Genomic DNA, 17584 nt, shown 5'->3' on the forward strand with positions numbered 1-17584 from the left:
CGGCGTGGCTTGAGGTATACGAAGCACACTGAAAGAGTTTTATATGTAAGCAGACTGGCTGCCACAGCCTCTTATCGACTTGCAAGTTTTAGTTCACGGGCTGCAATACCACTTTGGACTATAATGGCTGCACCTTCCGATAGCCTGTTTGCATGTGCTCGGTCACGGCGGAATATCTTATATTTTTTAGTGCATTTTTACGCTGGGCACCTAGGTTAGTTTCCTGTAGGCACAGAGCAACCAGACAAAAAGAGGTTAAGATGTCCTTTGTATCAGACAAATTATTTAACAGTACCCTGCAATTAAAATGTAATGTGAAAGCCATCCTATTTTATGTACGTGGGTTAGTAAAGCAGGTTTGGGTTGGCCCCGTGATTCGGGGCTTGTCTTTTTTGTGATGATCCAGGCAGTTCCGCCATACCTGTGACATCGACGGTACGGACCTACCTTGACTCGTGTCCATCGCCCCTTGAGAGGCACTGGACGATCGTGCAGGCTGCAAGTGTGTTTTGTGTGATACCTCGCCTCGACAGCAGAGGCCTTGAGGCCCGCTTCCTTGAGAGGCAGCATGACCTGCTTTGGATGTGGTGGAGTAGTTTTAGCTACTTCCACCTGGCGCGAGAATGGTTCTGCCGCAGCCGCAATAAGTGAGACCTGGGCAAGTGCCGGAGGCCGGTGTCCTGCACTGCCCCGTCGCACCACATGGGCGGGCGAAATTGGGGTGTAAAGGCAAAAAAAAATTTGCCTGCCATTCGGATACGTATTCTTGCCTCGCTGAATAAAATGTTTTTTGTTGTTTTCAATGTTATTTTTTTCTGTCTTCTACGATGGGCACGACCTAGAGTAGGCTGAGTGCTCGTCTTCATAGTTAGCGCAGCGGAATGCTGCTTCGCAGTTTTCAGAGGATTGTTCTTTCGAAGCGCATTTCGAGCAGGTTTTGTGGCCTCGGCAACTCTCAGAACCATGGCGAAATCTTTTGCAAGGAAAACAAATCTGGGGTTGGGGATGTACGGTCTCACAGCGATCTTTGTGCACCCCACTTCAATGGATTGGGGGAGTGTGCAGCAAGTAAAAGTACAACGTGCTTCGTTGAGATTTCTTCGTTTTCCTTTTTTATATTGGCTCATTGAACTTTGGTGACATTTTGATCGGCTAGGCCATCCAGCATTTCCAGGTCGGTCAGGTACAGAAAATCAATTTCGGAGGCCACACCGCGGACAGCATTTAGTGACCTGTGGGGTGGGACAGAGACACGGATGTCCCCAAATTACAGAATGTTGGAAAGCTCAGTTACCTGCACGTTGTCGCGTATTTTAAGAAGCAAGTCTCCGCCAGCTAGTTTGTTTAACTTGCAACCAAGGCTTCCCTAAGACACTATATAACTATGGATCGGAATATTTTCCTACCTGGTTTTTCAGGATTGTCGCTGTGGACAACATGCTATTTCGGAAAAACTTCTTTCCTGTACGAACAGTTCAGTTACATCGATCCGCCCTTTCTTCAGAGGCCGATCATTGGACAAAAGAGAAGGGCCATAGGATATGTATATTATTCCCCATGGTGCCAGCCACCCATCATGGTGCCCAACGACGGCACAGTGCAGGAACTTGCAAGCAAGCCCTGCTCACGCCAGCTCTACACCCCAACTATAACCAAATATGACGCCATTTAGGGTGGTTGGGCAAACAAGGTTAACCCGCGCCGCCAGGAATAAAGAAAAAAACCACGAAGCAAATATGAGACAGGAGAATTGCGAGAGAGGAGATAGAAAACTAATAGATGGAGGGAAGGACAAGAAAAGGCGAGTGCCGATTTCCCCTGTTCGGGTCAGGCCGGAAGTGCCAAAGTGGTGTGTTGCCTCCGCCGAGCGGCCTTAAAGGTCCAAACGTTCGGCATCGGCGCAAACCAACAGAATCCCCTTTTACCCGCACACGGCTGAGCCACGCGCGACTAGGCGCGGGTGCTCGGGTCCGCGGTGACGTACTGCTCATCATCATCCCCCTGCGGGGATGTCTCTGCCGATGCTCTGGAACCCGTGGTGTCGCAACTCACCATCTGCATGTCGGGACGCATGTTTGGCATAGCAGGACAGTTGGCAAATGCTGCGTCGTCTGTGATCAACACGCGACAACCCTAAAAAGGATATCGAGTTGGGACGCTGGATGATATTGCAGTGTGGGAGCGTAATATTGGTCTTTCCAGAGGATAAAAAGGATTTTCATCTAAGCACTCTGTGTCCCTGGGGAACACAGTCACTGCTGCCTTTTTATCTGAGCTGCTGAATAGTCATTATAGATACGCAAAACAAAAGAAAAGTGTTGTGGACTGATATCTGATTGTGCCATTTTGCCGCAAGAAAATGCTCAGCTTCTTAGGGCTTGTTTAGTAGTGGCGACCATTGATTACGAACATTTTTAGCTGCTACCCCAACCTCTATCGCTAGACACACCTTTTTAAAATGCACTGGAAAAAGGCGTTTCAAGCCGATGAAAACGTACAGAGAGCGTTGTATGACTGGTTGCACAAAAGACTTCGATCGAAATCAGCACTTTATGGCCAGATCCTACTGCATTACCTTGAGAACACGAGACATAATGCAAGACCGCTCAGAAATCAAATAAAATTGTATGGCCGAGTAATATTGTGGACAAACATCTCCAGGACGCATACCCAGGAACAAAAGCAAATAACAGAATTTATTACACCAAACTTGCGGAAGTGATAGTCGGACTCAAGTACTCGAATGTGGTGCAGTGTACGAAGATGTTCGTTGGCAGGTGTGACCCCTAAGGACCTAGACCTGGAGAGTTTTTCCCCCAGTAGCACATGTAGGATACTTCGCTAACATAGATAACCTTAAAAAATGAAGACGTATTAATATAATTATTGAGCTTGCTTCCTAAATCTCTTTCAATACATTTTTTTCACTCTGTGAGCGAGTTCCTAATCTGCTGACATGAGCTAATACGGGGCTGAAAATTGCTTTTTTGGCACGCAGAGAGATCGTTCAGCATATTTGATGTTCGGGTGTTTAGTTAGAGGCTGCGGGATTGAATCCCGGGCACTGACACTGTATTTAACGCAATAGCGTCAAAGGCCCCATTGTTCAGAAAATCCGGTGACGGCGTTGTCGGCGTTGCCGGTGTTGTAACCGAAAAATCACGGGCATGGCTCTAGAATGTTGTCCCCAGAGACCATCCTAGGAGGGAGGTGGGCAAACCTAGGTCAAGGGGCGTCACGGCGACATCACAGCCTGCCCACAGTGGCAGACGGTGCTAAAATAATGATTGGACGCTTGGGAAGAGAAATCTGGGACACACAAGGCCCACAGTTGGGAGCAGCTGCTATCGCAGGACAGTGGCGCATCGCTTATCCTCTGCAGCACTGCGCCAGGAGGGGTAGGAGGATTTTCAGGAATCCATGAAAGCAAAATAGGGAATGACCGTCTACATATATGTCAATTAACTAATTACACTACCGCGTCATTCCGTCAAGGCGGAGCTTAAATGCTTCCTTCATTTTTTTCACTGATGGCACAGACAAACGACACCCATGTGCTGTGCTTTGTCGTTTCTTATAAAACAATCCCAGGTGGCCGAAAATGTTCGAGTTCCTGCAAGGCTAGCTGATATATTGTTCAGAAACTCATTTCTGCATTGCTGCTGAACATTTAAAAGAAGCAATTGCCATCACTGAAATTAGCCTCAAGCGCAAAAAAAGCGAAAAAATTTTGCGGTCTTCTATTTCTTCTCTTCGAGCCTCGTCGTTGTGCTTGTGTCTTTTATTACCCCATCCTGGTTTAAACAGACGCTTGTTATCGGCCTACTGCGTCCAATTACGCCAGCGAAAGACAGGCTACACATTGGAGACAACGCCGTGGACGATACGCGAAGAAAAGGGCGTAAAAAAAATTTCTTTATTGGGTAGGCATGCGCCAAAAATAGCTCAATGAAGAGTTAAGCCGCAGCGGCAGATACAAGAGTACTCGGCGTTCGCCGAACAGAATGTGTGCTACTTTCGGCAACGCTCAATTTAAAGCTGCTAAGCAACCATATAGGTAAGGCCCCAAAGCAATTACTACGATCTGGAAGAATATGGAAGCAGTTTCACGTGGCGGCGATCATTACAGATGAGTTTGTTCGCATCTCCTGACAAACAAATAAAAAATCCAAGGGCCGGAGGTTTTCGGGATGAACAAAAAAGCAGTAAATAAATTTGCGGCACTATTTAGCTTCACACTTGGGCAGCCTGATATCCTGAATGTTCAGCAGGCGAAGAGTGCTCTAGAGCAACTTGTGGACGCTATCGCCAGCATGATCTCGGCGCACGGACAAATACTGAAAACGCTATAATTTATTTCAGACCTTGACAGTCTCCTATCGCTGAAGCATACCTAGACGAGGATTTACAAATTTTTAAAAGCACATTCACTACCATTGCAACTTCCAAAACGAAGCAAAGAACTCTAAATTGACCATCCACGATTAACAGATCGCTAAGCTGTCGCAAAATATAAAATAAACTCGTACCGAATAACTAAATAAAACGAATGCATATAAGGCTGGTAATCCATACAAAAAGTTTAGCGTTAAAAAGCGGCTCTCGATCCACTGAGCAAGAGATGCCCAAACTACAGGTACTATGTTCTGCTGAACGTGCAAGGTACTGCTAGGCCTGTTGGCTGCCAACAGTGACGCTGAACCAATGGCTGTGCTAGAGATGGCTGGTAATGAGGCCACAAAAGAGGCTGCAGAGAAAACAGCATTTCTCCAAGAAGGCAATGGCAACGACGTTACAGGTTCGTCAGGGTGATATGGCGAAGCCAGAGGTTACATAAACCAAGAGAAGCACTGGGAACATAGAATTTGTGTGTTAGGATAGTTTTATTTTGGTGAGCATATAATGAAATTTTGCATAATTTGCAAAAAAAATGATTTGGCGCACTGTACAACAACGTCCAAGCTGTTTCGAAACGACACATGAATACACTGTACAGTAGAATGTCAGACATAAACCTCCTGAGCATAAACTGAAGAACGCTCCATGCGGCAGGCGCAGGTCTGTGGATAGCAGCGCATCAGCGGCGAATTGCCCTTATCTTCTAGTTGATTCTTTGTGCAAGCAGAAGCAATCTCAGTTCTCCGCTATTCGGGTTGAAGGTAGTCCTGCTCCTTTTCTGACTACATGCTCGACATAAAAAGAAATTCGTGTGAAATGCCATTGCCTAATAAGTGACTTGAAGGTCAGTAGCATTCGCGAGTTATATTACCAGCAGTGTGTCCATATAAGAAAATTGCGTTCCTAATGAAGCTAAAAAGCACATAAATCATAAATAATTCAAACGCTGTTAATTTTCGACGTGAAAAATTCTTCGCCTGATACTAGGCGCTTAATAAAGCACAGCACGTGCAGTCTGTGCTAGAATGGCCACAGTGCTCTGTAAAGTGAGCACATTGTGCCTCTTTGCTTCCTGGAGCTTTCAATCGGCTACCAAATAGCGTCCGTTTACGAAAATATTCAAAAATATAATTTTATAATTCGGTCTTCTTCATCGATTAACGTTTTATTTTTTAACGGTAGCAAATGGGTAATGAAAGAACACTGTTTGTACCAGTGCAGATCAGATTGTAGAAAGCGTTGCTGGAACATTTTTATTGAAAAATATATTTGATATAAATCGCATATCATTGCTTGCGTTACCCACCTCCCGCAAATTTGGAAATTTTCATCCCTGCCGCTTGTATTTTCGTGCCACTGCGATGTCATAATGGTGTCGAAATTTCTACATGTCTGAGTTCTCTCTTCTTCATAAAGATGCGCTTGTTATGAACCGTCAACAAGGCCGGCAACGTGATACGGGCTTGTCAGCGAATGAGCTCTATACAATTTAGATCACCAAATGAAGTACTTCTTCGGCAAAGCATTTATTTCAAAAGCATGTGAAAAAGAACCATGATCTTGTGCAGATTGTTTTGAAATTTAATGCCGCTTTTTGTTCTTCAAATTATTATCTGCACGCTGAAGAATGTCACACCCCGCCGTCATAAAGAGTCTTGGTGGCGAACAGGGGCTCAGCTTGCGACGATTCTTAGTCATTGAACGGCCAAGCAGCTCTGCAGCTTGCCGGTGTCAGTAAATTTGTCCCGCAAAAAATCTCGCACTTTCCTGACCGTCCTTGTGCGAGTCAGGTTTCCTACACTTAAGCCCAGTCCGGGGCAGGAACGAGGCATGAAGTCGCGCTCGGTGTCAAAAAAAGCGATACCGAACGGCATTTTTGGGTACGCTGCCTTCGCCTTGCAAATCTGCAATGCAAAGGAGAGAAGAACGTATGTGATATGGTATGGAGGTTTTAATTTTCCAAAGCCACACATAACCTATGTTATACGCCGTAGTTAATTCTAGTACACGAGGTGTTCGTTACGAGAACGTACATTGTTAAGCACGTGACCATTTTTCTTTTCACCTCCATCGAAATACTTCGCCCGCAGCCTAGACTCCATCCCACGACCTTGATATCAGCAGTCGAACACCAAAGCCCATTTAGCTGTATCGGCGTGTACAATGAAGTGATTATGATATAAATACGAACTTTCTGTTCTATCGTCCAAAGATGTTATAATATAGTAATGTGTCCTTAGCTGCTGGCGAAAGCTTCACCTTGGTAATCAATTCTTGCACCAGCCTTGGGGCACCCAGGTAATACATTCTACGCTTCGTGTACAGTGCTCCTCAGAGTGCCGTCCGAATTACAGGGTAGCCCGGCACGCTATAACCCTAACCAGTTCTCCCTCCTCCATTCCGCAGTTGTACCTCCGAGAGCGCGCGCCGCGACTCAGCGCAGCAAGCCTGGAACAACGTTCACAATAGGGCCGCACGCATTTTGTGACTATTGCACAACCTTAAAGAAATCTATATAAGCTGAAGGGGTCCCCTCCCAGAAATACAGAACGGCCTGTTTTGAAGCGGGAACGATCCGTCTTTTCATGCTGAAAAAAAAATCACCTTATCTCTTCTAGGGAAAATAGATCCGACAGTGCTGCTATAGGAACCACTGCACACGGTACAAGCAGTCACCATGCGCAGTTCACTTCTACCAACGACTCTGGATAATCTCGACTGCACGAACAGCAGAGAAGATATACGGTCCGTACACAAGTTCCTGCTGTATACTTGCTAGAAATTGCTTTGCTTTGCAAGAAACTGTGACTAGACGAATTTGAGAAAAATTTGACATCTTAGAAATAAATCAAACGTAGTAACGCAGACATAATTTTTCCCACGAAAATGAATACCTTTTATTTACTTCCAGTGTTGAGCTGCGATGAGAAAGTTCTCAGCAAGACCCTAAAACCACTAGTAACATTGCCATTCTCGGACCTTTAAAATTTCAGTTATGCGACAATTTCTTGCGTTATTTCAGCGGGGCTATCTTCTAAATCAAGCAAAGAGATTATCCTCGAGTAGACAACCGTTTCTTCGTTGTGGGAGAATTTGGCAGCTTTTCCTCTGCTGCTCTGAAAGGCTATGCACAAATCTGATACCGACCGCACTTTTATATTCCATGGAGCATGGTGAAGACCCGTGCGTATTGCCTCTCTTTAACGGCACCTTTTCCGGCCTTCATCACTGCAGTTTGGCGCTGTAAAACAATGGCGTCCTGGACTTCACATGAATGTCGATAATGTAATGTAGACAAGAGTCATTACCGACAACGTAGACCGTCCGGTGTCACAAGTCCGGATATTGGACGTCAGGTAACATGTCATGCGATAGCGAGGACAGCCGTAAAACTGGACCATCGTGGGTAAATTTGTCACCAGTCCCACCCACGTGACTTGCGCCAGGCATGTGATGGTGTTTACGTTTCGAGTGTTGTGGCAGCAAAGCTTTCATTACAGTGCACTGTGAAATCTAAAGTACCCATATTTCTCAAAGATGCAACATGCCAGCGAGAGCGCTCGCTACATATGTTAAGTACACAGCACGTCCGCAGTCCTATATCCTCGCATTGAATTCTTGAGCCAAGGGGACCCTAACATAACTATTAAACTACTGCAAGAGACAAGTGTGTCCATGTCGCGTAGCCACGAATGAGCGGCGCTTTCCAAAAGCTACGTTAATGGCCTCATGCCATCATATCAAGCTTCAGGCAAGCTACAGAAATACCGAGGCACGCTTCAGTATGCTCCCGGCCTTGCACCAGTGCGATGCAATGCTGTGGATATGTTATAAGTGTAATTAGCGCACCGGCACTAGCAAGTGTATATGTTTTAGAGAGTAGCGCATGGTTTAGTTGGGTGCATTGTATTCGAAAGTTTGATATAGCAGCGCTACGCAAGGATTCGGGTCGACAAAAAATCTATTTTTTCTGCTCTAAGCGATCGAGCGAAGCACAAATCTTAGTTCTTTACAGAAGAGCAGTGAATCGCTTCAAGGCTCTGTACAAATTGCGGAAGACCATTACATGTGCCGCCGTATCGTTGCAGTTTATAGTGCACCTTCAACCACAATAGATATACAACGCAAAACGGGAAACCTATGCTTTGGCGAGGGCTTTTGTGCTGCACCTGTGAAATTTGATAAAATATTTAACGAGCGTCTAAACACTAGTCCAAGTAATCCTGAGCATGTGTTGACGCACTTGAATAAGCAAAGGTGTGTTCATTTATCTAAGATAAAAACAAACTTCAGTTTGCAAGCGCTAATAAAAATTCTGCGAAATGTTCGATGAAGTATCAATGATGCATCACTGAAAAACGCCTTCGATCCCTCTAAATGAAACCCACACCATTGACAAGGTTTTTACTGTTAGACATGTACCTATATCTTAAATATTGGTGCCAGGGTTCTCACTGCTTTTTTTGATTAAGAGCCCAAGCGTTTGAATTACGGCGAACACAAACCTGCCGAAGTAAAAAAAAAAACTATCGTAGAAATGTTGGCATTTTTCTATCGATTCTGCTAATTGTTGCACCTCGAACTTTCGTGAGGTGCACTCTTTATCCATTTTTTATTTATTACCAACACCTGCCTTTTTAATACGGAGCCCAATTCAACCTGAAAAGAAACTGAAACCAAAATCTTGCTCATTCACGAGAAGCCAATGACTCTGGAGTTATTTATTGTAATTAGTGGAAACACTTCATTTAAACGAATCTTACAGTAATAGTTTAGAATGGAAGTCAGGCGCTCAATATCTGTGCGCTTGAACGTTAGGCAACTCAACAGGGCTCACCGAATACCTTCATTTGGACGGAATACACTTTACACCAAAATCTCTCGGGCTGATAGTGTTGCGAAAAAGTTTGTGTTTTATAAATTTCTTCTAGGTCTACTCTATGAGAAGTCAATTATTGGAAACCTCGCACCCTGATCTACTTTGAAAAGCAGGACAAAAGCTCTTCAATCGGGTGGTTTAACAATAATCGTTTTTTCAACTTCTGCAAAGTCTGTGGCGCTCCTCTGGACGTCCGTGCTTTAAATGATAGAAAAAAATTGGCAGTGGCTTAACTTGGCTAACACTAGAATTCAAGGAAAAGCAAGCAAGCTTACTAAGCGTCTGCGACTCGTCCATGGCAGCTCCGCTACACGCTCTCCACTGCCGTTCTATACATACCCACACGACCAGGTCGCTATGAAGTGGTATCACATGGTCTTACCACACCCTCATCCGATGTCATCACGTGGCTTCACAACACCCCATCGGATGTTCTCAAGGTTAAAGGTTAACCTAAAGGTCACCCAATGTCAAAGGTGAGAGGTCAACTCAAAGTAAAGGGTCAACTAAAGGTCATAGGAAAAGATCTTGGGTCAAAGGTTCGACACCCTATGTATACAGCATATGGTCATACACGGCTAACGTGGTTGGGCTGAAGGTCGTTCAAGGTCGTTCTCCGGCTTGCGCGACGACTGATTTAGCTATCCTAGTTAAGCTTTTCACTTCAAAGTGTGATGCAGTGGCATCGAGTAGTCGGTAGCTGCAAAGAAAAGAAATCACCTGAAACCTTAATCCTGGGAAAGTATTAATTACTGTATCGTGCTGTTAGTCTTTGCAAGAATTGTGACCTTTGACACTGGAGCACCAGGCATTGTCTCGAAATGTGCACTGTTTGCCCTAAGAAATGATACAGGCACTCTGCTCAGGACCTCAGCTTATCATTATTAGTGCACCACATAGACGAAATGATAAAGATCATTCCCCTTACGGCTAACAAGAAGTCGTCGATTTATCTGTGTCTTCAATGAGTTGATACCTACAAGTAAAATTTATTAAGGCTGCCGCCATAGTAGGGTATGTACTGATGTTTCATTGAAAATCACACCAACTACGTATCAATAAACGTCTCCAAGACACACACGAGAGGTTTCGTACCACTATTGGGCTCTAAACCGATGGCCTTTTCGTGCCACGCCGGCTGCAACTTGTTATTCTAGAAAGCAGTCCAACACCGATTAATTCACACGTACCGTATACAGCAGCCTAAAACTTGCCATGATCGTAGGAGCTTAGTACTACCTGTCCTCATTTTTTTCCTTCAATTAATTTTTCCGGAATTTCGTTTTGCCGTGCTGCTTAAAAAATCTGTTTTACAGGTCAACGCAGTCACTCGTACTAAGCCACCTAACACGGTGGACACAGCCTTTCAAGCCCACGTTCACTATCTCACCACTCTCCACACCCTCGGATTCCTGTCTGCTGCATTGGACTTATAAGGCGAAAGCTTTATTGGCCGCGAACTTGCGATTTCGCCGTGGCGGTGCTCCGAGGAGGCACATGACGTCACAATGCGCGCCTCGCCGCCGAGCCGGACCGGTCTGGCCGGACCGGCGGCGGCTGGCGCGCTTGGCATGAAATAGAGACATGCTCCAAGTCTCCGCCAGTGCGGTCAGAGCGCACCAAAGCCGTCGAACGCGTCGGCGGTCAAGCGCAGTTGGAGTATATAGCGTCTCGCTTTGGCCGACGTGACGTCGCCGTGCAGCGCGCGCGCCTTACGCCGGAGTATAAACGCACCTTAGAGCCTGCGCTTAACCGCTAACCAACGCATTCGGTGGCGGAATCTATGGGAGGCATTGAAACCCCCCGCACACTCACTGACTAAAAAAAAAACCTGTCCCGAGTCTCGGAATCGAACCAGGGCCTTTGAGCGCTACCACTCCGCCACGACGGCTGAAGCTTTAACCGTGAATAAAGGCGCATCTAGTGAATGCACTCTTCTGATGCAAAAGTCGCCACGCTTTCGCTGCGTATATCCTACCATAACAGAGCTAGGCCTTTAGCAGTTTTTTTTTTTATTTTCAGTTTTGCCGGTCAAACGGATATGCCTCTTTAGCAGGCCTCATGCCTGGGTAAGAAAGACCCTCCAAATTGTAACATCCTTCGCTCTTCGAGCCCTCCTCTCCGTTTTACAGAGCCTTCCACCTCGGAGTGAAGGCACTGTTTAAACCTCACCAATCATAGACACTTTGTGCAGACGAAGACGAGTCCTCTTGCTGGAACATAGGCAAGCACCCTGAGCCTTACACGCGTTTCTCTAGAAGAGCGCCCAGTGCGCAGCTGGCATGCACATCCCTACAACATCGAATGAAGCCAGCATACCTGCATCATGGTGCTTTAAATGACCATCAATTCAAAAACATTAGCTGCGGATTAACTCCTGTTAAACCTGTTTAAAGAGAAAGTGCTGTGGCGGATAGGACAACTAGACGTGGCTTGGCGCCTCCCACGTTGAGGTCTTTCCGGAAAACTTCGCTACTCGCTTATTTGGAACATCTGTAATTTGCATGCTCATAATAAAATACTCATGAACCCCTCAGTGCATAACTCGAATATAGATTTCTAATACGTATGTACATTAACTAGACGCCCGCCATCTGCTGTACCATCGCCGTACATTGCGTGTTGGGGTTTCAGTGTTTACCGCATGATGGCGCTACGACTGCACGCCATGAACAAAGCAATGTCACCGAAAACATACTTCGCTGCTCGCTTAATTGGGATATCTGTAATTGCATGCTGATTATTAAGCTATTCACGCACGCTTGAGTACAAATTTGGAAGGTACGTTGCTTAGACATCTCTGCCATTACTAAACGCGCCTTCATTAACTTCCAAGAGTCGCACAATTGCGGCGGAGTGGAAGTGTCCCCCTCCTGTATGCCGGACGAGCGAGTTCAATTCCCACCTACACCACAGTCTTCTTCGGCACTTTATTAATTTAGGCCGCTTCAAGGTCATATCTGCGCCGAAACATGACTTTCTAGGTTTGTACGTGACAAGTAGAGCTTACAATCCAGAAACAGACACATATTTGTTATCGACGGCACCTCACGTAGAAGACCGCAAGAAATGACCAAACAGCGCAGACCTGCGATTGAAAATGACGGTTTACACTTCGTTGCCTGCAAGGTAGACTACCTCCGGTTATGCAGGTAAGCGAGGAACAACACGCGTCAGTAACCTTAGTTCTTTCTACTTGATGGACACTGGACGTTGCGATGCGTACTAAACTAATGGCGGCAAAGTGCATCAATTACAGAAATGAAAAAAGTCAAACTAACGGTGAATTTTATGCGCGCCGCCCACGCGATTAAAAGACCACCTGGCAGCACGCGCATATAGATGGCGCCAGACGTCCGGAATATTCACGTATCGGCAGCCAACCAACTAGTGTAAAATATTGTGGTTTAGGCTTCAGTTCCTCCCAGATGTATTGGGCACGCAACAGTGACCTTGGAGGTAACTTAAACTGGAATGAAAGCCCTTAAACGCATGTCCCTGCCATTCGAGGTGCCTTCTATGGCACCTCAAATCTCTGTGACCGCCGCGGCATCCATTACAAATCCCCCATACTGGAGGGCCTTCACCTAGCTGCTAAGCAAACATCAGTGCCGCATTGCGCTCAGAGTGGTCTATTGAAACCTTACTGCAGGATAAAGCCTTACCTTTGCTTTCAAGACCCGGTCATTGTCAAATATATACGTATCTTGTCTTGATAAACTGTAAGTGAACACTACTTCTATATCAGGGCGGTATTGAAGATTGTTGACTTCATCACCGGTGCAGATCTGTGCCCAGAAAGTAGCTCTCATGAAATGAAGACGTTCGCCATAAATGCAAAGCATTATCAGAGGTGCTAACGGCGTTACTATCATACTTGACGGCTGTACTTGCCAGTAATGTTAATTGCACTGCATTCATCCTCATTTTCTGCGCAGCATCATAACAAAAAGTAAGAGACAGCAAACTATTTGTAAGACATCTGAGGGCGCAGGATTATACGGATTAAATTAGTTAAACTATATTATTGGCAATCAGTTTTTATGTGTTTATGGGGTTTAACATCCCAAAACAACTCAGGCTATGAGGAACGCCGTAGTGAAGGGTTTCGGTAATTTCGACCACATGGGTCTCCTTAATGTGCAATGACATCGCAGAGTACACGGTCCTCTAGAACTTCGCCTCCTTCGAAAGAGTAATGGCTTTTTTAATTTATTTCTTCTTAATATATATTTTTCTAGAGGCAAAAAAAGAGCAATAGAAAAATGGCGTGCGGTTTTGCCTGTTTATGCCAGGTGCTAATGAGGCCTGCCAGCACTTTGTTTCCGTGTCGAGACTCGGTTTTCAATTTTCAAGGTCAACCAGGCTTGGAGCAATGATAGGCGAAATCGTACTTAGGCTCCGCCGTAAGAGTATGACGCGACAGCTTTATTGGACTGATTGCCATTTATGCAGAATTGGCCTTCCTCTGCTTAACATTAAGAGATAGCGGAAGTTCATCGTACCAATCCTGGTGCAGTGGTTCAGGGGTTAGGTGGATCGACACTTCCCTGCTATCGCAGGTGCTCCCAACGGTGGGGTTGGTGAGACCCAGGATGCTCTACCCGAGCACCCCCTCGACTCCAATCACCGATTTAACTGCCACCTGCCAAGATGTGGAGTCCGGAAACCGCACTACCTGACTGACAGGCTACGGTTTCTGGAATGAGTGGAAGCTTTAGTGCTACCTTACCAAAAACTTTCGAATGTTAACGTGATTGTGCCCACTGTGTAAACGTGCACGTACTATCGCGTTCAATATGAGTTGCAACGCGCCGTCATCGACCGGAGCTGGCTCCCTCGTCTACATCCTCCAACAATCGCTCGGAATTCTGGGAAGAACTGCCATCCAGGAAACGACCACACTACCTCTCACGAAACAGCTTAGTATAACTGTAATGCATTCTGTTTGACTGCGGTATTATTCTACTGCATCCCAACTACCATCGATAAGTTCGTTATATATTTCCTGTTATTAGCCCAATTAAGAATTCAAGACGAAATATGTGAAACTGAATTCAATTTCATGCAAGCCAATTCCGTGAACACGTTTCACGTAAAACGTAAACGGCCAGTCTAAATTAAGAGGAATAAATGTGCATGAGCAGGAAATGTAATGCGAAGGCAAGATAACCGATGGTCATTAAGAGTAACGGAGATAATTCCATGTGAAGGCATGCGTAGCATTGGGCGGCAGAAAGTTAACTTGGCAGATGTGATTAAGAAATCTGCAGGGACATTACGACCGCAGCTGATTCAGGCCCGGTTTATATGGAGAGACATGAGAAAAGCTTTGACCTGCAGTCGCCTTAATCGGGCTCATGTCCACAATGTCTTTTTCAAGCAATCCTTGAACTCGAAAAGAAAGCTCTTATATCACCAAATAGCGACTCTTGTGAAGATGAGCTCACATTTGATCTCTCATAAAAAAAGGCATGCACGCAAAGAGCACGCTAGACTTTTCGTCACAATTAACATGATGGCTCTTTCATAACTCATTCAGTGAAAGTGCGCATTGGGGCTTGTACCGAAAGTTGCCTATTCCGTTAGGATTTTCTTTAAGGTCACTAGACGGGTAACGTTTGTTGCACTGCGTTTGTCGCAGAAAAGTTTTAAGAAGCCTTTTTGACGTATAATGCTTCAACAGCAGTGGACTCACATCTAGACGGGAGAGCGAACCCTGGCTTCTGCATGGCTCGAACACTTCGTAGTGCTTCGTCACCCACCGTCCAGACTCATAGGTTTGGTACAGTGGCTGGAACTTCCGAATATCACTTGTGAAAGAAATGGCCATCGGCATGCTGATATTGTTCGACACTGTCATATTCAAGTGAGCCATCGCTTTCATCTGTGCATTCGCAGAGCAAACAAAAGAAAGAAAGGTGAAAATCATTGGCAAGTTGTTCAGGGCTGAACGTTTCATTGCATTTTCTGAACCCGTTAAGGCTACGAAGCAATCGTTTAATCGTTTGCGATGCAATCGTTTAACAGGTCACAGAAAATTGCAAACAATTCACCACTTCGGCTATATACAGAGCACTTAGGATGACATATACGCTTAGGAGCACTTAGGAAGACATCTACGCATCTACATCGGAATTTATATGTCCATGTACCACAGGTTCAGACATTGATGAATGATTCGTTCACCACTGTTCTCGCAGCTAGTTTCATAACCGCGCAGACTTTTCTATTAACTCCACATTGCTACCTTTGTATGTAAAAACACCTAAGTGAATAATTTCATCATCTGTAAGTCTCAGTTTTAAACGTAAACTTTAAGTTTTTTGCACCTTCCTATAAAGAGTCACATCGTGTGAAAGAGTGCAATGACGTTTCATACAGGAGGCCGGTCCTCTTCAGGAGAAAATTCCATTTAAAGAAGAATGTTATGTGGCGCCTAAAGCCAAAAGTTAAGAATTTCATTAGTATAACTAAACCAACTATGCCAATAGTGCTTTATAAATGACCTGTCCTAGTCTCTAGTTAACCCGACTTCTAGTTATTACCCACTGGATAACGTTCCTGCGTGAGATAAATCACTGAGTGTGGCATTGCTTTGTTCTAGTTGCAACCTGCCTCCCAGAGCAGGATTTTCTACTTGCCATTTATACACCATTTCACGAATTCCATTATTTTCCGATTGTTTTTTTTAACCTCACACATATTCATACGTCTAGCCATGTTTTGTCCGTGATACATAATTTACTGCGATAATATGATATGTGTTCAGTGGGCGGGTGACTGCCAGGGTGGTATGCAGAATCTCTATGCGGTTTTTGAATTGCAAGTGTCGGCGATAATTTTGTAGGGCTCACTAAACCTTGTAAACAAGCTTTGAACAGTGCCAATGAAAATTAGTAGATCACCCATTTCGAGCTCGTGATTTAAAGCAAAAAATTTACCGCGCCACCGTCTGGAAGTCGTTGAAATAACGAGCGTTAGCGTTTGGTACAGCAATCTATCATCCACGCGATGTATTACCACGTGATTAGGCTACTTTTCCCTACCTCACGGCGATCGGGCGCCGACCGCCTTGAGGTCAGATATTTCTGGCCATTATGGGCCGAAAAGGTTTTTCGACTCTTTGGAGGTGCAATTTTTTCTTACCTCAAGGCAGTAGGTGCCCGGTCGACATGAGGTATGAAATTGTAAGCTGCCGAATGCTGACGTCACGGCCGCCATGTCAATTAAGCCTAACTAGAACTAAATATTAACCTAATTAGGCGATATTGGTTTTAAACATATTCTACTCATTGAGCCTGTTACGAATATGCCATTATATAGATCATGACATCAACGGGTAATGAATTATAATCAAATAAATTCAAGGCTAAGCATAACTAAACTTTACCTTAATTAGTTCATTCTGACGTCTACCGTACTCTCCTCATCTTTTGGATCACAAATATCCCATTCGTTTTATCATGACCTCTTTAGTTACAGAGTTATAAGCAAATAAAAATAGTCACGTGACTAGTTAATTATCACCACAAAATCAGTGACCTCTCCAATCAATCACCAATTCTGTGTTACTAATGACGTCACCAATGACCAGTTGGGTTGCTATATCGATTTACTATGGGGGCCGCCATCTTGAATTCCTCGGACTTGGAAAATTTCACGCCGAAGGGAGGTGGTAGCCGACCCCAAGAAATCGAGAAACGTGATGAATGAAAGCTAATATATATATATATATATATATATATATATATATATATATATATATATATATATATATATATATATATATATATATATAGGATATGATTGATCCGGTGTCGACCACTTACGACTGAAATCGAAGCGCTGAAGTTGCTCGGGGAATTCAGCATGGAAATCGGATGGATCAAGCAGGTTGCGTCGTCGGTGTTAGTCTTGTGTGACACGGCAATGTACAGCGACGGCATGAAAATGCTCCTGCGAAAGGATAGCAAGCACACGAGCATAATTTCAGACGAGCCGATAACACTGGGAAACAAAGTCATCAATGTCATTCAGGCGTGGTTATTTCAGTCGAAAATTCGCGCTTGGGTAACTCTACTTGGGTACCAGTGATGTCAACCGCGTGCATTTCGCTTTATTTTAACAGTGGATAGCTTAGTGCTAGCATTCTATATTAACAATATTCGAACCGCCCCGGGAAAAAGATTTATCGCCTGCCCCCCATTTGCAGCATGGCATAGTCGAGTTGGCGCATGTTGGCCAATGCGAGAGTATTGCTGCGGAAAGCATGTGTTTTTGATGAGAAATTTGCACTTGTTGGTA

The 17584-nt window shown here is 44.9% G+C and overlaps 1 protein-coding gene across 1 annotated transcript; it reads right to left on the minus strand.

Moving 5' to 3' along the window:
* Window positions 1–1123: 1123 nt before the first annotated feature.
* On the minus strand, window positions 1124–17227 carry LOC144102273 (uncharacterized). The gene is made up of 6 exons (XM_077635577.1): window positions 17110–17227; window positions 14976–15164; window positions 12943–13065; window positions 6171–6302; window positions 1985–2055; window positions 1124–1232 (listed from the first exon to the last, which is right to left on the minus strand). The coding sequence occupies exons 1-6, from the start codon at window positions 17224–17226 to the stop codon at window positions 1124–1126; spliced, it is 741 nt and encodes a 246-aa protein (XP_077491703.1). The 5' UTR covers window position 17227.
* Window positions 17228–17584: the final 357 nt, after the last annotated feature.

The sequence above is a fragment of the Amblyomma americanum genome, chromosome 8 (assembly GCF_052857255.1).
Source record: "Amblyomma americanum isolate KBUSLIRL-KWMA chromosome 8, ASM5285725v1, whole genome shotgun sequence".
Taxonomy (NCBI): Eukaryota; Metazoa; Arthropoda; class Arachnida; order Ixodida; family Ixodidae; genus Amblyomma; species Amblyomma americanum.

Coding starts and splice junctions, on each gene's coding strand:
- LOC144102273 (XM_077635577.1), bottom strand. CDS start 17,226: ATGCCGTCGCTGTACATTGCCGTGTCACACAAGACTAACACCGACGAC. Junction 15,165..17,109: donor TCAGCGCTTCGATTTCAGTC/GTAAGTGGTCGA, acceptor GCGAATGCACAG/ATGAAAGCGATGGCTCACTT. Junction 1,233..1,984: donor CAGGGGGATGATGATGAGCA/GTACGTCACCGC, acceptor CCCACCCCACAG/GTCACTAAATGCTGTCCGCG.